This window comes from Centruroides vittatus, unplaced genomic scaffold, assembly GCF_030686945.1.
Source record: "Centruroides vittatus isolate TY-2023 unplaced genomic scaffold, ASM3068694v2 scaffold_324, whole genome shotgun sequence".
NCBI lineage: Eukaryota > Metazoa > Arthropoda > Arachnida > Scorpiones > Buthidae > Centruroides > Centruroides vittatus.
In genome coordinates, this window is record NW_027122701.1 from 1,506,412 (window position 1) to 1,529,867 (window position 23,456).

Here is a 23,456-nt window from a genome sequence, read left to right on the forward strand (position 1 = left end):
GACTAGAATGAATTTGTAAATGTATAAAATGTTTATTTAGAACAAGAGTTCTCAATCTTTTTCACATGTCGATCCCTATTCTGAGTGGATAAAACCACTGAATGCTGGTAGTTCACGGATTTTCACACGACTAACGAGCTCGCAATGTGGAGTTTTCCGTGTTTTCTTCAAATGCTTAATACCTAAATATGAACTCGGGAGATCATACATTAATCGGGATAATGCACTTGCTACCCCGATTAATTTTTACCACTCTTTAAAACTACAGGTGGTGGAAAATAACTAGACATTGAGAAATTACCATAATTTCTATTTTTCCAGAGCAATTATGATTAAAATTATTTGACGTGTACATTATTAAATGGATATATGGATGCATACTATAAAATTCAATATATTCACCGGCGCCAATATATAACCATCAACGATGTTTTCCTTAGATTGTGATGTAGATAAACGACCACTTCTTTGTGCGTCTGCAACTAAACTTCTGGTCATTTTAATTTCGAATGACAATTCCTGATTGTTTCCAAACAAATGATAGCATGACGTTCCTTCACCGCACGACACTATTTCTGTACAACATCACTGATTTTTACACCTCAGCTTGCAGCAGCTCCTGAACAGACAAGCGGTCGGCCATCATTTTGCCACTGTGTGTGTGGCCTCGGTTACTGTCCACATCATCAATATAATAATTATAAAATTCCGTTGATTGACGTACACATAAAAATTTTATTATTATTATAAAATTATAGCAATTTTTAATGCCCAGTTACTTTCCACCCATCTCATAGATTTAATTTGCCGATTTCCTTACACACTGATGTGAAATAAAATGAATTACAAATAGAATGAAATAAAAACTCAAATAACAATTTAACAATGTTTTTTTTTATTAACTTAAATTAAAATTCAAAAATTGTAAGCATTGATAACATTTAAAATATATAACCGTCATAATTATAACATTCTTAAGTATAATAAAAATAAATTTGACCACCAGCCAATAGTAATTTTATTGGCAGTAAACAAAAAAATCAATTGATTCATCATAGACATTAGCGATCAGTTTGGGAACTTTGGTTTAAAGCATGATATTAGCTAGAGCAATACAGTTGTCGAAGTAAACTATAAAGCGATTTATTAACAAAATTAATAACATTAAAGTTCAGATAAAAAAATAAATTTATAAACATTCAAAATACAAATACAAGAATTTTATGCAGATAAAAATAGACATACATATATCATTATTTGTAGAATAATGTAAAACCTTAATGTCAGTAATTTGATTAAAATAACTTTAAATTACCATAGATTAACTTAGGCTAGAAAAGAGAAGTTTTTTAAGGGGAAAAACCTCGTTATTTGGAAACAGCATGGAAATAGTTCTTATACTTTAAGTTTACTCGTGTGAAGAAGTATGATGACATTGACGTCAAGACTTGTCGTCGAATTTAGTTTATAGTCTTCTTTCTAAAAATAAAAAAATATAAAAAAAGCAATTAAAAACCCCTGAGCTGTAATGTTAATGAATGTGTATAAAATTCGTGTAACATCTAAAAAATAAAACTTGAATCTCGCATTATATTATTTCTTTATTCGATTAAACTCAATTATCTTTTCCTTTTTATCTTTTTCCCATCAAACTAAAAAATGAGTCGTTTTACTAGATCATCTGCGCAAAAATATCCTTAATGATTTTCTCAAATTATTATTACCGTATATCTCGGCGGATAAGACGACCTTCAGATAAGACGATGTATAAATTTTCGTCGAAGTTTTATAGTTTTAGCATATATCTGTCCTATAAGGCGACCCCCAAACTATCAACGGCCTATGAATTTAGTTTAGATCAACAATCATTATCTGAATAATAATATTGTATAGCGTATATGGAATTATGTCCTGTTTGTAATTTTTCGAATGAACAAATTTTATTTTCTTGCATCTGGCGATTTTTGCAAACATTCGCACTAATTCGGGCATTCGGGTAATGACCATGACTATTCACAAAAACATACCCTACTCTCTTCTAGTAAATAATTACGGTTTGTCTGTTTTTTTATAATGGTTTTAATTTATATAAATTTCAATCTAATTTTTTTGTATCTGTCCTATAAGACGACCCCGGATTTTCGGGGCTATTTTTTATGGTTCAACTATTGTCTTATCCGCCGAGATATACGGTAATTACATTCACGATTAATTAAAATATGAGTTACATATTGTTAATATTTTAATAAATTGTGAATGTAATTAATAATAATAATAATAATAATAATAATAATAATAACGATATCCAATACACTGTTAATAGAACACACAACTGGAAGACACCTGGTGTAGACAACATTCACAATTTCTGGTACAAAAAGTTTACATCACTGCACCAGGAACTAGCTAAACACCTAACACACATCATCATCAATCCACAAGACATGCCAAATTTTCTTACTCAGGGCATCACCTACATGAAACCTAAAAACAACAATACCACAGACCCCACACAATACAGACCAATTACATGTCTTCCAACACTCTACAAATTATTGACTTCCTGTATCGCAAACAAAATATACAAACATGTTGAAGAACACGACATTCTAACGGAACAACAAAAAGGTTGCCGTAGAAATCACAGGGGATGCAAAGAACAGTTACTCATAGATTCAGTCATTCTACGGCAAGCACACAAACAACACAGAAACATACACATGGCATATATAGACTACAGAAAAGCATTCGACAGTGTTCCACACAGTTGGCTGCTACATATCCTACACATGTACAAAATACATCCATCACTCATTGCATTCTTTCAAAACACTATGCAGCACTGGAGAACAACACTACATCTCAGGGTTAGTAACACTTCCATACAAACAAAGCAAATTTTTATTAGGCGAGGAATTTTTCAAGGAGATTCCTTGAGTCCTCTCTGGTTCTGCTTAGCCCTGAACCCATTATCCAACATGTTAAACAACACGCAATATGGTTACAATATCAGACACGAAAAAACAACACAGTATACACTGTCACATCTCATGTACATGGATGACATAAAACTTTATGCATCCACACAAAAACAACTTCATCAACTCCTACAAATCACACATTCATACACCAAGGACATACAAATGGAATTTGGCCTAGATAAATGCAAAACAGTTCACATAGAAAAAGGAATCCTGAAGAAAGAAGATTTTGCACTTGGAAATGGAGACGTTATTGAATCCATGGAAGAGGGCGAGTTCTATAAGTATTTAGGATTCCAACAGGCCAAACTAACAGAACATACAGAAATAAAGCAAAGATTAATTAAAGAATACCAAAGTAGGTTAAATGCTATTCTCAGAACACAATTAAATGCAAAACACACAGTTAAAGCAATAAACACATATGTCATCCAGTACTCACATATTCTTTTGGAGTTATACATTGGACTCACACTGATCTTGAGCAACTCCAAAGGAAAACAAGAACAACACTTACTAAGCATAAACAACATCATCCTAAATCTGCCACAGAAAGATTAACCCTTCCACGTAAAGATGGCGGACGTGGCCTGATTGACATAGTTAACCTTCACTACAAACAAATACAGTCACTACGAGAGTTTTTCTACAAAAAACAAGAAACATCACAATTACATAAAGCAGTAACTCTAGCAGACTCGAATAACACACCATTAAACTTACACTCACATCATATGGACATAACACAACATATAAAAAGCATAGACACCATTAAGCAATCGTGGGCTCGAAAGGCACTCCATGGCAGGCATCCTTACGATCTGGCCCAGGATTTTGTTGACAAAACTGCGTCAAACAGCTGGTTAGCTCGGGGATGCCTCTTTGGGGAGACGGAAGGATTCATGATTGCCATACAGGATCAGGTCATAAATACTAAAAACTACAGAAAACACATACTCAAAGATGCAATACTCACAAATGACACATGCAGAAAATGTCACATCATGCCAGAAACTATACAACACATCACCTCTGGTTGCAAGCTCTTGGCACAGACAGATTATCTACACAGACATAACCAAGTAGCAAATATAATACACCAAGAGCTTGCAAAGAAACACAAATTAGTAGACATCCACGAACCATACTACAAATACATCCCACAGACAGTATTGGAAAACAACACGCACAAAATGTACTACGACAGAGCCATAATCACAGATAAAACAATTTACCACAACAGACCAGACATCACACTCATTGACAAACACAATAAAATCACATACATTATAGACATATCTATTCCAAACACTCACAATATACAAAACGCATGCACTGAAAAAATTAGCAAGTACACAGAACTCGCCCAGGAAATAAGGCATCTGTGGAGGATGGATAGGGTGCTTATTGTACCTGTTGTTCTCTCCTCTACAGGTGTCATACCACACACACTACACAAAAGCCTGGGCACATTAGAATTGAAAAGAAACACATACATCACTCTACAGAAGGCCACTATATTGAATACATGTCATATTGTGAGAAAATTCCTGAATACAGACACACACACTGATACACTTCTTTAATTTCTGTTTTGGTTACTATGCCTTGACTTTGGTCCGGCATAGTACTTAGCCACCGGTGTTAACCGAGTATATCTAACTTAACCCAACATAATAATAATAAATAATTGTTAAATAGCATAAAACACCGGATATGCACTTGTACTTGAAATTGAATCTCTACTATGGCTGCTTCTTTATAAAAACGTACAACTTGTAAGTAGTCATCAAGTTGTTTTAGTATTTATAATTTTTTTGTATTAAAAAATTGTAATGAAGAAAAATATTCTAGATATAACACTGAAGAGGGGTTGAGAGTTTACGTCGACCAGAAATACATAAGCAGAATAAAGAATTGAATAAATTGTACGTTTTAACCTTCGGGTATTTTACTTGCTAAACGAAATACTATACCTATAAATATAGGATTATTTAGTTAAAACGCGTAAGAATACAGCAAACCTATAATTAAGAAATATCAATTTGTCATTTAAAAAGCAAGTTTTTTTTCAAAAATAAAACTTTCCATTTGTAAGACGATAACTAATAACCAATAACTATTGAGCGTTTTATGGCCTACAGTTTAAGCTAGTAGCAGTATCGTAATCAAATAACTTAGAAGGCTCGCCTTCTTGCTTTGTAAATAAATAAATGAAGAGAAAAATAAGTACGGGATGAAGGTTTGAATGTGACAAACGCCTAAGTGCATTTGTCACATTTAAATTTTATATATTGTGTATATATAAGAGTTTACACTTCATCTACAGTGCTGATAGCTATTTCCTCGGTGATATAAGTTTGCATGTTCCAATTCGGATTCTCCTAATATCGGTTCTAGTTACATTACAGACTGATAGCTTTAAAATGCCTATCTTTTCGTACTACTGGCCGGAAGATGATAAATGTAACCGAAATTTTGATTACAATAATCAACTATTTGTAAATGTATTTTAAGTTATGTTTTAGGATATGCTAATTTTGATAACTTTAGACGACTGATGACAATATCTGTGATTACAACGAGCGGATTCTATTATATATGTCATGGACAAAGTGATTAGTCGGGCATTATGAATAATGCTCGGTCATTATGAATTATACACGTATGCTTATATGTAAATAATATATTCAAGATAACCTAAATATTTACAATTTGTAAAATAAATACAAAGCAATATATAGCGAAATTTATAAAAACAGATAAAATATAAAATCTTCCGAAAATTATAATTAAAACATTTCAGATGTATACATAATTTATGTGTAGCTTATTGTAGATTATAAAGCAGCGGGTTAAACTATGAATTAAGGATCAAAAATAATTTACTAACTGTTAATCTTTATATTTATGATATCCCCAATGTTTTCCGAAACCTCCAAATCCAAATCCACCGAAGCCACCTCCGAATCCTCCGTATCCACCTCCGTATCCTCCATGTCCGCCACCGAATCCGCCTCCATATCCTCCATGTCCTCCACCGAATCCTCCACCTTTTCCACCGCCAACGAAAATTTTAATTATTTTGCCACCTCCATGTCCAAAATGCTTGGTAGCATTAACTTGTGAAATAATTACAATTAAGAAAATGGCCAAGATCTAAAAAACGAAACTTTTGTAAATGATTATTTAATATGTAACTTAAATTACATTAGAGACATATATTTACCAAACACTTCATGACGACGTTAATTCAATATTAATACTGTTTTTTCCTCTCACACTTGTCTATATAAGACAATTTTCAAGGTTATTTAATTTACCAAATCAACAATTTCTTCTGGGAAATTCAGAAGTTGCCCTTTGACCTATTGGAAACCATCCAAGAAGAGGAAACGCAGGAAAATTCATATTATTTATTGTAATAAATTCGCGAGGGAAAATATTTTTTATGAAATTGTACGGTTATTTTTAAGAAATTCCAGAAAAAGAAATTAAGAGGTTATTCGTAAGAAATTCGATAAAATTTCCCTGTTTTTATTATTACAAAACTTTAGCAATTTATAAATTATCTTTTTTAATTATCTACAATCTATATTAATCAATACAAAGATACTAAACTGCAAAGATTTTAATTTAATTACAAATGAAAAAAAATATTACTTTATTTACTTATTAAATTTTCTGATTTTCTCTGCATAACTCATTAATAATTACTTTATTATTAAAAAATAAAATGTTGATAAGCTCTCAGATTTTATTTCTTTTATATCTTCTTCCATCACAACCGTCTCAATCTCCTCCCTACTCGTAATAACTGCTTCGTGGTAATGTCCCGAAAACTTGATAGCATTAACGTAAAAATAATTACAATTATAATACAATCAAAATTCACAAAAAAAGAAAAATTTTATAAATATTTTAAAAGTAAGTTAAATTTAAATGACTTTAATAATTCTTTATGACAAAAATAAAAACTTTGGCTTTTTAATTCGCTCATAATCAGATAATAATGCTTTAATGAAAATGATGGTTTCATATCTTTTCTTGACGGATTCAGTTTCTGTTTCTTGCACGTTAGAATTTTTATAGAAAGTTAAAGCCCTACTTTATTCAATGACACAAATCATGTTTTTACTGAAAATGAGCACAAATTTTCAGACATTCATCTTAATAATCAGTTAAGTCAGAGGGAGACAAAAGAAACAAATTACTCTGGGCTCCCGAGGAAGTAGTTGTTACTATATAATTTTTTTGTTTATTTCCTTTAATTTTAATATAATAATTTAATTTGCTATAAGATCCCCAATACGTATTTTACCCCAGATTGCCGTTATCCTCTTGACGGCCCTGCCTATCCATCATTTATGCTAAGCAGATATTTTGTGAAATTTAAGACTGTAGAAAGATTGCTGTTTAAATATTTAATCACCTATTGCAAGAATAATTGTTTATCGCATTAGCTCATCTCCCATTCACGTTGCAGACTCTGTTGTTTCAGTAATACTGTTTACCTACAATTAAATTGTTTAATAAAATAAATACAACATGCATAATTATATAACTAATTGTAATACACCCCTATATTTATCGACTTAAAATGTAGTTTTTCGACTATCTAGATTCGATTCCGTGTCTCCCAGACCGATAGGAATAAGCTGTAACCTTAACCGCCTCTGCCACTGGCCGGAGGGAAAATATGATTCAAAATATTACGAATTAATTCTATTATTAACTTAAAAATTATTTTATAAAACCGCAGATTAGTCAATGTTAGTTACTTTTGACTTATTCAGCAAAACAGCATTATAAAACGAATGATGTATTACAAAATACACGTGTCGCACTTAGATCAAGTGTATTTTTATCTATTTTCGCGTAATTTAAGAGGTATTGTTACCTGTTCACGCGTGTCGTATACGTGCCAAAATTCATAATCATCTCTATGAAAAATTTCCGTTTCCAAAATGTTTACAATAAATCTTTTATAATTTATGAGCGTCTCTAGGATTTTATTAACTAGGTATTTCTACGATGTTAAAATTCGTGAAAGTTGCCTGATAGTCATTATATAAAATATGGGATTTGGGTTGTAATAGAATTAAGAGACTTGTGATCTCCCAAGAATAGTGCGACTCTGTATATTACTTCCAATCCCTTCATCTATATTGACAGGCACCATTAAAATTACCCGCATAATTTTTTACATTTTACGACGTGTTTAGCAAGCCAAATTCTTGCAAATTTAATTTTTTTTTTTCCTTAGATTGAAAATTTTTTCGTATTTATACTCACAAATAATGTACATATTATTAAATGATTATTAAAATTTGTAGCGTGATTGTGTTAATGGTTTATATGAGTTGGCCCAAGTCCAGGGTCGAACTGGACAGAAAATTAGTTCTGGGTAAACTACAATATCGACCCACAGCCATTTCAAGTGATATAATTAATTCGTAATAATGTTGCAATCTCATACAATTTGAATTTCGACTTATGATGAATAAAATAAATAATTATTGTATGAGGAATTACAAAAATAGAGTATCCTTATAACATTTCATGTATTGTATTCAAAGTTGAACTATTAGTGAATAATAATCATAATAAAAGTAATTACTTCTACTTAATTTTTTTTAAAAATGAACGTTAAATTAATGCTGTGTTTTATGAACAATTTTTAACAACGAAATAAATGCGTAAATTAAAAGTTAATTCATTTATATTCAAATTTTTGTTAATAAAAATTTTAAATTAAACATTTAGGGACTCTTACGGTAAAATGAATTGATTTATTAACTAAAAATTCTCAGATTTTAGGTTATGAAATAAGAATTAAAAGAAAACAGAATATACATAAACTTTCTGTAGCGTAACCATGGAGAAACCCAGGTATTAGCCTCCACTTTTGTAAATAAATAAATGCAGAGAACATCAAAGTACAGAAAAAATTTAAATGTGGCAAATGCACTTATTCTTAGGTATATACAATATTTAAGTACTATCTCCTCATATACGGTGCCAATGGCTACATCCACAGTGGTACAAGGATGAATGTAGATTTGCACGTTCTAATTCGGGTCCCCCAATATTCTATTCTAGTTACGCTACTGCAAACTTTACTCAGAATTTAATATCTATAATGAAAATTTTTTTAACATTTTACCGTCTATATCTTATCAATTATACCTTCTGAGAGGCAACGTTTAAGGCATTTTCTGAAACTTTTGACTTATGTCGTAATTTGAAGTTCTTTATATCTGTAAGCATACATAAGAAATATGCTGACTGTAATATAATTCATCTTATTCAATTATTATCAGTAAAACAATATTAATCTGAAATATGACATACAGTACTTTTAAGAAATAACACAAAATTCTGATGTAACATTGTTTCTCTCCACACACAAAATATATTCAATATAGAAATTATAAATACAAGTTACATTCATTTATATACAGAAAGTCCTCACTTAACGTCGTCGATAGATTCTTCTAAAATGAGAATTTAAATGAAATTACATATAACGAAACCAATTTTACTATAGACTAAATGATATAAACAAGAATTAATTTTATACAGCATATTTTGTCACAAAAATAACCAAACTTCTAAATAAAGAACCGTCATATTTATTTCTACGATTCTAAATATTAAACGTAAAAATAAATATGATCTATACGTACATTTAAAAAAGATTAATAAAAACAAAATAATTATTTACCCAATTTGTGAAATCAGTATGTGACGGCAATCGTAGTGATGACAGGTAAAGCTGAATCGTCATCACCTATGATGGGTAAAGATGAGCAGAAAAGAATAAATGTTTGCAAGTGAATATTGTAAAGATAATTTCCTACCACAACGTAGTTGAAAAGCAAACAATTGGCGATTTCAACAAACTGTAGAGGGCGCTGTACAAAATAAAAATTGCGAATGCAAATGGCTCAAGTTTATTAATACTGTACATTAAATGATGTCTTATGTGTTGTTAATGTTTACATACGTTTTCGTAATTTGTAAGAAAGGTAAAAGTATAATGAATGCATATTATAATCAGATTTCAACAAAAAAAATTTTTTTAATCAAAATTCTTTGACCTGCGGGTATCAAAAGAGTATTTTTAATCATAACCATCAGATATGGCCTAAAATGAAACGACCGGGCGATGAGAGACGAGGGCGGATATATTCATGAAAATTCTGGCTTAGGGATCCCCGTGATCTGGAGACTAATACTTTAACTGGCTCGGCTACATTGCCTTAAGAGAATTTGGCTAATGTTATTATTATTGGATCGTGTTTTCAATCTCCAGCATTTAATTTCCATCTCGTAGAATCAATTTTACTGTTTATAAAAAATAATTTAACGGCAATAATCGTAAATGTCTATAAATGTAGGTCTTGTATTTTTCTCATTAACGTTATAACAAAACGACGTTAAGCAACGGCTTGATGTATATATCTGTGTGTTTTTATGTATATTTCGAATGATTTTTTAAAAGTTATTTCATATTATAGCAACAGATATATAATGGCTTGCTAAATATTAAAAGTAAAGCTCGAATATATTAAAGTAAATCAAAAATATATCTCAATCATTAAAAGATTTATTTTCTATAATTAAGTTGACTATTAAATTTATATAGATATGCTACAAATATCATTTATAGACTACTGTATTTAATTTCAACGAAATAAAAAAAAATACTCTTTATATAAAATTAAATTTTTGCAAATGAAATTTAATAATAACATAAAATAATTTTTTTTAAATATATAAAATGGGATAGAAACATTCTTTAAAAGTAATAACAACTAAAACCTTAAAAGTCGTTGGTTTGTTTTACTTCTCGATTGCCTTTTATCAGAACAGAAAAATATTCTTTTTATTTTTCAAAGCCTGAAGAGCGGTGAAAAATAACTTTTTGTAAAATCGCCTGAAATGCGTAGCTTGCTTTGAAAAATAAAAATAATATTTTTGGGCTGCAATTTGAAAAAATTGTTGACCTATAAATCTCCACTGTCGTCTGTCCGTCCACCTGTCTTTCCTTAATCTCGAGAACGAAGTTAGATAAATGAAAAAAGAGACCAGATATGGAAACCTTAGGGCAGGAGGCCCCGATTAACTATATAAAAACTTCCGATGCAAACTGAAAGTTGTGTTATTTCAATTCAAAACTGTTTCCCTGAAAGCAGTTAATAGATGACCGGCACGACTCTGTTGTTAAAGGAAAAGTACAGGGGCAAGCCACATTAGAGGTGGAGAGCTTATTTTAAATTAAATAAATTGCAGGCATGCATTGTGACGATGTCACAATAAATAATTGCTCGTTCTGTTCTGAGTTTTCTTAGTTCTTTGTCTCTGATAAAAGACAGTCGAGAAGTAAAACAAACCAACAATTTTTAAGATTTTAATTTTTATTGTGTTTAGAATAATTTCAAATAAATTTTGATATTAATTAATTTTAACCAATTAATTGTATAATAAATTTAAATTAAAAAATTTTACTTTAATTTAAATTTATTAAATATTTATAATCAATATTAAATTGAAAAATAAAATTTTTAAATTTTAGTAGCAATATTCATATTTTGCTAATAATTTCTCTCCTGGTGTAAAATTATGCTATAAAATGTCAGAGAACTTTTAAAAATTCAAAATTATTTTATATATTTATTGCTATTAAAGAAAGCTGGTCAAAAATTCCCTGGAAGAACACATTTAAATCAACCTGTTTATCCACTTAGACCTTGAAAAATGAATACTTTCAGGTGAATTGAAGGACGATTTCGTCACTAATGTTGCTATACTGGTTTATTGCTGTACAGCATAGATTTAAGAAGTATTTAATCTTACGGCTTCTCTAAGGCTTCAACATGAAAAATTTGGTAAGATATATTCTAAACTATTGGATATTTATATCTCTATATACTGAAAATAATTTAAACTTTTAGTTGATTTTATATTCTTTTTATTTTCAGGTCTTGATTTTCATTTTGATAGTTATTATTTCTGTCGTTAAGGCTGATGAAAATGTTCCATCAAAAAAAGGTAATAAGCATGGAAGTGCTTGCAAACATGATACAACAAACGAAAAAGTTTTACCAGCAGAAAAGGGAGATACCCTTGTAATTCTGGAAGCAGAAGACAATAAGAAACAGGAAAATGAAGCTCAAAACGACACATTACATGATACAAGACCCATAACCCGTTTTGGCACTGGATTCTCTGGATAAGTAAAAGTAATATTTTTTATAAATGAAAAAGTTAAAGATAATTTCTATTTCAAGTAAAAATAAAAATAAATATAAAACATGGCCGACGGTATTACATTTAATTGTATAAATATAAAATTGCAACGTTTTAACAAAAATACTTGTTTACGTTATTCATAATTTCTATTTTTTAAACTTAAAATTTTCTATATCTATTTTACTTTATCTTTAAATAGCATGAAATTTTCTCATTATGCAAAATAAATTATTAATGATGATTATTATTAATGAAAATTATAGACGAATGAATGGCGCATTTAAATATAATTTAATATATAGATTTAATATACTTTAATTATGTATTACAGAACTTTATAATTGCAAATTTTTCGAAGCTTCCAATTAATTTCATTCGTATATCCTTATTATATAAACCAAAATTTCAGAATATTTACTAGTCTGGCAAAAGTTTGGAGGTTTATTTATAAGAAAATATTAAATAACATTGGCTAAAATTGTTACCATAGTCGTTATTAGATTTGAGAAGAAATTATTTATAATATAGATATTAAAGATAGGTTTTAGTTCTCTAAATCAATTTATAATTCAAGTCAGATCATTACAAATCTTTATAGAGAATCTGGACCGGATACGCCGAATTCAGTTCTTCTCCATCTGACTGCCCTATACAGAGCCTGGCCGAACCTATGAAAGGTCTTTTGTAAGGGTCACTAAAGTGCTCAAGGAGTAGAGAGGAGAAAGAAAAGATGATGAACTTTGTTATGTGATGCTTTTTGGTGTATACCGTAAAATTAAGCTGTGCATGCAGGGTATTATTTTCTCATACATTTCAAAACAATACACGTGTTAAATAAACTTTTCGTAATGATTATATAACTTAGACATTACAAAACACAGAAAGCGAAGACACAATATAGAGTTGTGGACAACGTCTAAAATTGAAAGATAAACGAAGATAATTTATCTCAAAAACTTGAAAATACAAGATAAAGTCAGATATAAGAGTTCCTCTAGATAATTCTACAATTTGCAGTGCATATCTTCAATAAAATTTCATGTTTTTATTTATAATCACATACTATTTGATGATTTTGTATTAACAGGCAAATTGGATAATATAAATTTTACAATATAGCCTATGTACTGTACAGTATATATATACATAATGCAATCATATATAAACTTACGTTATGTTGTTGGCATGTGTTTTCTACTTTTGGCGGAATAGAAAAACATTCAATATTTGTTTACAGAGAATCAATGAAAGTTTTTCCATTGGGTGTGTACCAATGTTCTTAGATATAGAATAATCATTAAGATTTTTTCAGATGAACCAGTATAAATTTAAAATATTACTTTTTACCAAAACTCATATGTTTATATGAATTAGATCTTCTGTGTTATTGGAATTTTATGATACTAAATTAGTATAAGATACAAGAAAACACATCTTGAGATTTGCATTTATAACGTTTAATTTAAATGGGGAAATAAAGTAAGTTGGGGAAGATGCCATAGTTAAGGAATATTTCGTAATAAACGGGAAACTACTCGTCATTAAGCTTCGAAAATTTTACAGGAAAATTGAGGGATATTTGTTTAACTGGGCTTCATTGGAAAACACCAGATTTTTACTGGTGACGTAGTAAGCATCCAAAATTTCCTGTCTTTCGTAAGTAGCATTTTTCCTGGACAGGCGGGTAAGATGCTATTTGTATAGAATATAAAGTAGTCAACAATAAAGGATATTTTTATAGTTTACATCAGTGATTCCTAAACTTTTTCGATCCACTGCCCCCTTTGTTCTATAAAGTTATATCCAACGCCCCCTAGCCCATTTTCTCTTGTGTGACAAAGGATTGGAAATATTCTTAGGTAAACTTTTCTATGAATCTCATACTTTGTGCCCTTACCATACATTGTTCTCAACATCTGGAAACCATTAAACGCAATGTTTCCTCTTATCCATTTAACAGAGAAAAGGGAACGGTTGTCAGTGACCCCAACTTTTGCCTTTGGTCACCGTTCAGTACCCTGCCTCCAGCGCCCCCTAGATTTACTCACCGCCCACAAGGAGGCATTATTGCCCACTTTGAGAAACGCTAGTTTACATGTAGCACATTAATTAATTCCAGACCCACAAACTTTATGACAATTATTTTAAACATATTTTAAAGCGCTTTATTAAACCGTTTAGCATTACATTTATTATATTTTTCATAAACTTCAGAAAACACGTAAACAGAACATAAATGTCCCTCCTCTGTCTCTTTCCTCTCCTCTCCTTACATGAGCTTTCTACAATAATCCCCACTTGGTCCACAACTTCATGAAACTATTTTTTACATACGATGCAGTCAAATGTGATTGGATTTCAATTTATTTCAATTCAATCACATTTGACCGAATACAATGTGGCATCTTATTCCAACCGTCGGTAAAACATGCCACCACAATTTATTTCTCAAACTGAGGCACGACCCTACCTATCCTTTGTTATCGAAGCCACATAGGTCCCAATAATATGTGAAACGTATAGGCTTACATTAAATATAGGACCAACAGTGTTTACTATCAAGAAGAGAAATATAATATATCTACTCACCAGCAACAATAAGCATAAATTCACAGTTTCCTCAGATAAATGACGATAAGCTACAAGAAAAATATGTTTTATGTTACACGTGTAGACAGCAATAATGAGTTGCTCACCTTTAGGTTGATGAGCGATAGTGGCATCTTCTTCGAACTGGCATCTTTCTGGATTATGCTTAATAAAATATATCTATACGTTATCGAAGCATATTAATTTGGATGTCAGCTAAGGCAAAATTTTTCTGTTATTTGGTTTCTATGTGTTTGTCACATTTGTGTCTCATGTTGTAATTTGATGTTTGACATCAAATTACAACATGAGACACAAATGTGCATTTAAGAAAGCTTCAGCATTGTTTCATCGTTAGCTTTCGTTTCAGCTCACTAATTTTTAGTGAGCTGAAACAAAAGCTAACGATGAAATTGAAAGTATGTATAAAAAGTTCATTGTGCATTGTGAAACGCGTTGGAAGTCCTACTACACCTCAATCAAAATTCTTTTTTTCTCAGGAAGCGAAACTAGTTGAGCTATGTAAGAAGCTCGACCTTTCATCGTTTACTACAGCTGATACTGAGTTTTTGTCTGAATACATTACAATCATAGAATCTATTGCAACTGCTGTAACTATACTAAAAGGTGATTGTAATTTAGACATATCTTTACCGACAAATGTTAGCGGTTAAAAAACAGTTGGAAGTTATTGCACTTACAAAAGAAAAGAAAGTGTGTGAACCACTCATTAAAGCCTGGTTTAGAAAGTATAAATAAACATTTTTCTACCATGAATTTCACAAATGTTAAAACAAAATGGTTCACTTTGGCTACAATTAGACATCCCACAGTTTAGAATAATTTTTTCCAGCACAGTATCAAGAGATGTACTGTACAACGAAATATTTTTGAAAGTGTATCACATGCTTAAGAAACAGCAGAAGAACATCATGTGATGTCTGACGCTAACAATAATTTTTGTAGTTGTCTTTCAAAACTAATGTGACTTACAAACCAACAAATTAAACTTTCAATAATGTTATTTAGATTCAGCGTATTAGATTTTTGTCATTAAAACTTATCTGTACAAGTGTTAAAAGAATTTTCAGGTGTTCTATAAGTTTTCTTTAAATACAGCACCCAGGATTCCTTCTTCTGCCTCAATAAACGAATGTTTGGTTTTGGTTCTCAGATTGACATTCCATGGCAAAAATAACTGGGGACAATTTGAAATGTTTCTTATTTTAAATATAAAATAGAATAAATTGTTTAGACGGCTTGAAATTCCATTTTATTATTCTCATCACGCACATACGGGATTCGTTCAAGTTATATTAGCATCGTTTGAATGCTTAAGTTTCCGGGATGACGTTTTAATGTTTTTTTTCATTAGTCTTCTATCGGGAGGTTTTCTGTTTTATATGTAACAAATCTGATTAACATCACACGTGACTTGTAAATCATAATATAAATAAATCGTTTTATATAGTGATACTAATTATAGCACATTAAATAACGATAGTACGAGAGATCATACCATAAAATGAAAAATCAAGTAAGTATTGCATGCACAGAGAAATTTCTTAAATTCTAATTTATGAAAGTAATGATTTATATTTAAAATAATTAGAATAAACTAATGGAATTGTCACTATTCAATGAGTTAAGAATATATATTGCTGCTTTTGTTTTCAGAACTATGATTGAAACGACATGAACAATTTTCAAAGATTTTGGAAAATAAGGAGAACGATTTACTATTTGCATACTTTTCAATTTTTTGACGTTAAAGGGTGATAGGCTATATTTTCAACCATTGCATTTAGCTTTTAATACATAAATCGTTACTTTATATTATTCTGAGGTACAGCGAATATGTATAATATACACAAAAGTTTATGTGTAATGATGTAATTTTTTCGTACTCTTTTAATTTAATAAATTTGATAATTATTTCCAATTTTCATGTTCTCACATTTTTTGTACAGAAAAAATATCGAGAAATACGTGTAAGTAAATGTGAAATTTATAAGTACATTATCTCTAAATGTACTTTTAATTAAAAAAAGAAAAATGCTTAACTTAACGGTCTAAAATTAGGTCACTTTTTGTGTCCAAATGTGTAAAATGATTTTAAATTCAACGAAAAATAATAAAAATGTATTTGTAATGCATTCTAAATTCATTCAAAAATGCATAAAATTTCATTAAAAAGGCATTCTGACTTCAAAAATTTATTTAAAATATTCACAGTTTTTTTTAAAAACTTGTAAATATTTTTCAGTTATTAATTAATTACAGATTTATTAGTGTGTTTATTTTCTAAAATTTATTTCAATTTATCTCGTGAAAATTAAATAAAGATATAATGTTCAAACTTGCATTGAGCTCTATAAAAGCTCTCGAAACAGAACGTTGGATCATTTGTTAAGAGAGTAAATCTAATTATAAGCAAATAGCCTATAACTTTCATTGATGAATAAAAGAATATTAATAGGCAAAAGGACTGAAAATTTGTTTTGTATGGTCTAAATTTTCATTAATGAAATTTCGTCAAAATAATCCTGGGCTTCTATGTACAAGCCTATAACTTATTCGTGAATTTTAACCTCAGATTTCAAAGGTTACTTTGAAATTTGAGGTTAAAATTTTACCAACCCATACTTTGATTTATTTTAGCGCGATTCTTTAGATAAAAGTTTTACTTGTAGTTTAGTTCAAATCATTCACAGTAGAAGTTCGTTAATTCGACACACTCTGTCTCGTAGATGTCGAATTACTGGACGTTTTGGTATTTTCGCAAAATTCGTTAATTTGTATGGTTCTGAAGGGCATTGCTGTACATTTTGTACCAACACATACTGTTGTATGCTTCCGACTTGTTTACGCACGCACTTTAATCACTCTGAAGATGCTATAGTGCATGACTATGCTATGTTAAGTTAAGATTGATTAGAAAGTCTGAGAAAAACATCAATAAATACGTCATTGCATAAAATCAATACCCACAATGAACTGTTTGCATGTAATATTTATTTCTCCGAACATGTATTATGTAAATATGATTCATAAAAGATATACATGCTCTGAATATGAGAAACTTGTTTCCAGATCTTCGCATTGGCCTTATGGAAAAGAAAATGCGTCAGTCACGCACGTTACTGAACAGAAAACACGTTTTCCAGCTCTGACGAAGTAATGTTCGTTCAACACGATACAATGTACCCTAAGTATAGTTCACCGTATTACACTGTCGGGGTAACGGTTTAATGAACGTTTATTGTATATCGAAAATAATTATAGTCTAAAGTAAAAACGAATAAATTGTTAAAACAAACTACTACATATCTCGAAGTGAGTTAACAATTCTCTGAATTTTGAAAGATATCGTTTTAATTTCAAAATAATAATAAGAACGGAAATAATTATGCCATTGTTTTATCAACCGAAAACAGGGAAAAAAACCAATGAATAAGATTTAAATAGTATTTATTCAAATATTATTTGATGTTATTAAGAGAAAAAATTTTCCTTATTATAAGATGTGACTTTTATATTATAAAATATAATTTTTAAAGTGACTTTTGACACTAAAACCCTGTATAATAAGTGAGGGTAAAACGGTTCAGTTTCAGTAAAAACACAAAACGATAACAGAGAAAATTAAATTAACTGCATTGTAAAAAGTATCACAACCAGTGATTTAAATGCCATAATTATATACCATAACCTCACTCCATATCATAATAAATACCATCACTCCCAATAAACTTAGGTCCCAGTTACCCCTGCTGATTCCCTGGCCAGCTCTCATTGTGAGTTAGGTCTTGCCTATAATGGTATAATTTGAGACCAGTTGTAATAGTCTAAAGCTAAAATATTCGACTAGCTCTATTCGTGAATTAAAAAAAAAAAAAAACCTGTTTTAATGGATTTACAGTATATACTGACATGTTAAAATGAAAAGATCATGATAACAGATGGTCATTGCTGTTCATACAGCTTCTGTGGATAACTTTTCATAATTATTCATTTCACCTCATCTAAAGTGATCTAAATCACCCGATACGCAAAGCAAACGGGAATTTTTAGTTGTTGACTACTGCCAAATTGGGCTTACTACAACACTACATAGTCAAAAATTCCTCTGCTTTTGCTTAATAACAGATTTGTATTTTTATTTGTAGTCATAAGGATAATATTTCAGTTTATTGCTTGTGCTGATAACAATTTACAAAGTATTCACGTGTTATCGTATCTCACGCATAGACGGGCGCCCGTACATTGAGACACTTGGGCACTTGCCCCCTTTTCGTCTCGTTGCCCCTTTCCTAATCTTCGAGAACGCCTTAAACAACAGAAAATTCATGACTTCTAGCCTACTCTGCAAATATAAACGAAAGTAATGAAAGATATTTGTTCATTGACCCATACAACTTCGTCGTATGTTAACCAGAACCCTATTTTTTGTTCAAGGTCAAGTTATCCCCGAGTGCTTCTTGCTTAATGTACGATGCCCTTTTTTAATAGCTTGTTCCCTCTTTTTCGTAGTCTGCGGGCGCCGCTGTGCACAGACAAACATTTTTTTCAACGGAATCCAAGTGAGTTTCGCCAAGTACTTTCTTAATTTCTTGAAAGTTCAACATAGTAGTGGCAGGTAGGAACAAAACACAAAAATAAAAACTTTTTAAAACATGATGCTAAAAGCTTAGCGTCATATTTTAAAAAAGCGGCCAATTTAATAAAAATTCAATTTAATTTATTTTCTCTAAAATATTAATTTGAAAAATGTTTTCTATTATTTTCATCCAATCCATTTCACTCAAACTTACACCATTATTCTTCTATTATACCTGAAATAATATGATATAATATTTTAAAATAAAATGAATCTGTGTATGTGTCTATCTGAATATCAGTCTTTCCGTCCTTTCGAAACTAAGTGAGCCAATTTTTTTTTTTTTTTTTTTTTTTTTTTATGCTCGTCGTGGTTTCGACCAGGCTCACAATAAGGGTAGCCGGGTGGTGAGAGTTTGGTTTGGATTGATTTAATGGGATTCTGCAACGCAAAACATGGAAGATCTGCCAAAGGGGAACTGCTTCCCAACTAAACTTCCTATAAAAAACTGGTTCCTGTTTAGATGTTGTAGAAATCCAGAAAGCCCAACATACTTGGCCCGTTGGTGAAGAGCGAACCCGCGACTAGTGTTCAGTGGTTTTATCCACTTAGCTATTGGTGGTTAGGAACTGAGATTGGCATATCTAGGACAGGTTGCTTATGAAAACATTCTTGAAATTTTTTGATTGCCTAGATTCAATCCCGGATCCAACATAGAGATAAGATGGCTTCTTAATTGCCTCGGCCAATTTAATAAAAATTCAATTTAATTTATTTTCTCTAAAATATTAATTTGAAAAATGTTTTCTATTATTTTCATTAGATAAGATTTTCTTAATTTGCTTTTAATGTAAATGTTTTGTAAATTACTTCAACTAACAAACAATTCCTAAATTAAACATATTTTTAAAAACGAATGAAATATTGAAGCAAATATTAAAAAATTCAGCAACGAGTTGCTTAATTTTCCCGGCAACATTTAAAATTTTTGTTGCGCCATCTGTTACGATATTTTATTTAAAAAAACTTTTATATTTTTTATTATTATAAAATGACAAAAAAAACTTAATTTTGAGGGTAAGAATGGATTTTATAAAAAAAAAATTGTAAATGCTAATATCGAGTAAAATCGTCATTAAATCAGAGATGTGATACGACCCCGTTTATCTCCGCACCTCCTCAACCTATAACCATCAAAATTTAATAGCATCAATCGCCTGTTATACGTAAACCTCCCTGCAAAATTTCAGAAAATTTCGATAAAAAGCACAGGAGTTATTAAGCTTCAAAAAAAGTGAACAAATCGTGCTTTCCCATACACACTAACATCTATTCATAAAGAAAACCTCCGATTTTTTTTTCATTTCTAGACATTTCAAGGTCCTCTGAATCCAAAAATGTAAAAATCTTGGGGGGGAGCATTTTTGACAGATCACCATACTTTCCCTCTGTTATGTATAGGCTCGGCCAATTTAATAAGTAAAATAAGCCAGCCGGGAAAGTAAAATGAAAATCAAACGTTTTATTTTATATTTTGTTTCTCCTCCATTGATTTATTTTAAAATTAAAAATTTAATAATTATATTTTATTCATGGACTATATTGAAATCAGAATTATACACCTGTATATATGTATCATTATGATATATTAATGCAACCAAACCTATAAACAAGGGCCACTGGCGGAAATATAAAAAATTGTCATTGTTAGTTTATTTTGTATAAATTTTTGTTCAAAAATAACAAAAAAGTTCCTGGAAATATAGCCCTTGTTTACAGGTAACAGTTGTTGAGAGATGGTCTTTATCGAAAATTCTACTGAGTATGTATTTACAGATTTGTCATTTAAGAAATTAGTTTTTTTCCAATAATCAAACACATCGTTTATAAGAAACAAAAATTGACTTTATTAAACATGTTTTAATGTATAGTGTATTAATATTTAAATAATATATCTAAAACTACCGAAATAAAAATTTTTTTATAAATACGAACTAATATATAACAAAATTTATAAAGTCAGACAAAATATAAAGTATTCCAAAAATTATTATTAAAATAATTTAAATACAGTTATAGAAAATATTAAGAAAACATTACTGTAAATTGTTTCAGAAAAAATATTTGAAATTAATGTCCTCGAAGCACAAACGAAATGTGTCAAAAAAATTCGATTTTCTTATTATTTCATTATAAATTTAAATAAAAATTAATATATGTAGTATCATAAAGAAGCGGTTTAAACCATGAGTTAAAGATTAAAACTACTTTATTAACTTTTAACCCTTATGTTTATAAAAGCCTCCATGTTTTCCGAAACCTCCGAATCCACCGAAACCACCTCCTAATCCTCCGTATCCACCACCGAAGCCTCCGTATCCACCACTGAAGCCTCCGTATCCACCTCCAAATCCTCCACCTTTTCCACCTCCATAACCACCTCCGTATCCACCTTGTCCGCCACCGAATCCTCCATATCCACCTCCGTATCCTCCACGTCCGCCACCGGATCCTCCATATCCGCCTCCAAGCCCTCCACCTTTTCCACCACTAACGAAAATTTTAATTACTTTGCCACCACCTCCATATCCACTATGTCCTCCACCTCCATATCCACTATGTCCTCCGTATCCTCCATATCCTCCGTATCCCCCATACCCTCCTCCTCCATAACCTCCACCTCCTCCTCCTAAACCTCCTCCGTATCCATGATAGGTGCTGATACCAGGAAATTTGATAGCATTAACATTTGCAAGAATTACAATTAACAAAATGGCCAAGATCTGCAAAAACATGAAACTTTTGTAAATAAATATTTAAAAACTACATTAAATTACATTAGAGACATATTTACCAAGCACTTCATGACGACGTTAATTCAATATTAATATAGTTTCATCCTTTCACACTCGTGTATGTATATATATGACGATTTTCAAGGTTATTTAATTTACCAAAGTAATAATTTCTTCTGGGAAATTCAGAAGTTGCTCCTTTGACCTACTGGAAACCATCCAAGAAGAGAAAGTACAGGAAAAGTCATATTATTTATAGTTATAAATTCGCGAGGGGAAATATTTTTGATGAAATTACAAAATGATTAAACGGGTTTATATTTTTAAAGAAATTCCTTGAAATTTCCCTAATTTTATTATTATAAAACTTTTGACAATTTATAAAAAAATTATTTTAATTACTACGAAGATACTAAAATAAAAAGGCTCTAAATATAATTAAGAATGAAAGATACAACAACAATTATTATAACTTATTTAAATATTACTTTATTTAATTTTTATTAAATTTTCTGATTTTTCTTGCAGATTATATTAATAATCATTTAAATAAATGTTTCAAAAAACATTTATTTTTTATAAGATCTACAAGACAATTTACTCTTGACTGCCTTTTATAATTAATAAATCTTGGATTTTCCTCATTGATGAATGAAAATAAAGCTTTAAAATTATTGAAATATTGAGCACTTTGAGCTATTCAATATTATTTATATATTTTAATTATATTGATGAATTTTATGTAATGTTCATTACATTAAATATAATTAACAAATAGCTTATAATACAAACTCTTCAATGTTATTGATTTATTTTTTTATATAATCTCAAAAATTTTTATGTCTTAGAGGTATTATGTTGCTTATCTGAACTCAATTCCTTAAATAATTTATTATAACGATTAGTTTAATTTGATGCCATTTGCAGGATACTTCTTTTGACAAAAAATGGAGAAATTTGGCTTTTTTATTTGCTTATAAATCAAGTAATAATATTTAATAGTTTCGTATTTTTCTTGAATGATGTAGTTGTCATTGTTTGTATGTTAAGAAATTCTATAGAAAAATTAAGACTTGTTTTGTTCATTCTTTTTATCAATGGTATAAACCAAATTTTTATTGATAATAAACAAAATTTCAGGTATTCATCTGAATAATTAACTATCATCTTTACCATGCAGCTATTTTATGAATTTTAGACTGTAGGAAAAAATTTCAGTATAAATTAAATAAC

General features: G+C 30.0%; 1 protein-coding gene and 1 long non-coding RNA gene across 4 annotated transcripts; one reads left to right on the forward strand and one right to left on the reverse strand.

Annotated features, from left to right (window-relative positions):
- Nucleotides 1–872: 872 nt before the first annotated feature.
- Nucleotides 873–22,431, reverse strand: LOC136988221 (acanthoscurrin-2-like). 3 transcript variants are annotated; one of them, XM_067286075.1, is made up of 4 exons: nt 22,283–22,431; nt 21,866–22,211; nt 5,875–5,974; nt 873–1,479 (listed from the first exon to the last, which is right to left on the reverse strand). In XM_067286075.1, exons 1-3 carry the CDS (start codon nt 22,292–22,294, stop codon nt 5,877–5,879), a joined length of 456 nt encoding a protein of 151 aa, XP_067142176.1. In that variant the 5' UTR covers nt 22,295–22,431; the 3' UTR covers nt 873–1,479; nt 5,875–5,876. The 3 variants fall into 3 exon arrangements, with proteins under 3 accessions (XP_067142176.1, XP_067142175.1, XP_067142174.1); XM_067286074.1 differs by having other exon boundaries at nt 21,857–22,211; XM_067286073.1 differs by lacking the exons at nt 873–1,479; nt 5,875–5,974 and adding an exon at nt 21,312–21,820.
- Nucleotides 11,752–16,770, forward strand: LOC136988222 (uncharacterized). The gene is made up of 3 exons (XR_010882731.1): nt 11,752–11,875; nt 11,969–12,229; nt 16,506–16,770. It is a non-coding gene; the product is annotated as an uncharacterized lncRNA (long non-coding RNA).
- Nucleotides 22,432–23,456: the final 1,025 nt, after the last annotated feature.

Bases quoted from the DNA above. Each gene is read 5' to 3' on its own strand.
- LOC136988221 (XM_067286073.1), bottom strand. The intron at 21,821-21,865 runs GTTATGGAGGTG...GTGGATACGGAG, and splicing joins ACAAGGTGGATACGGAGGTG to GCTTCAGTGGTGGATACGGA.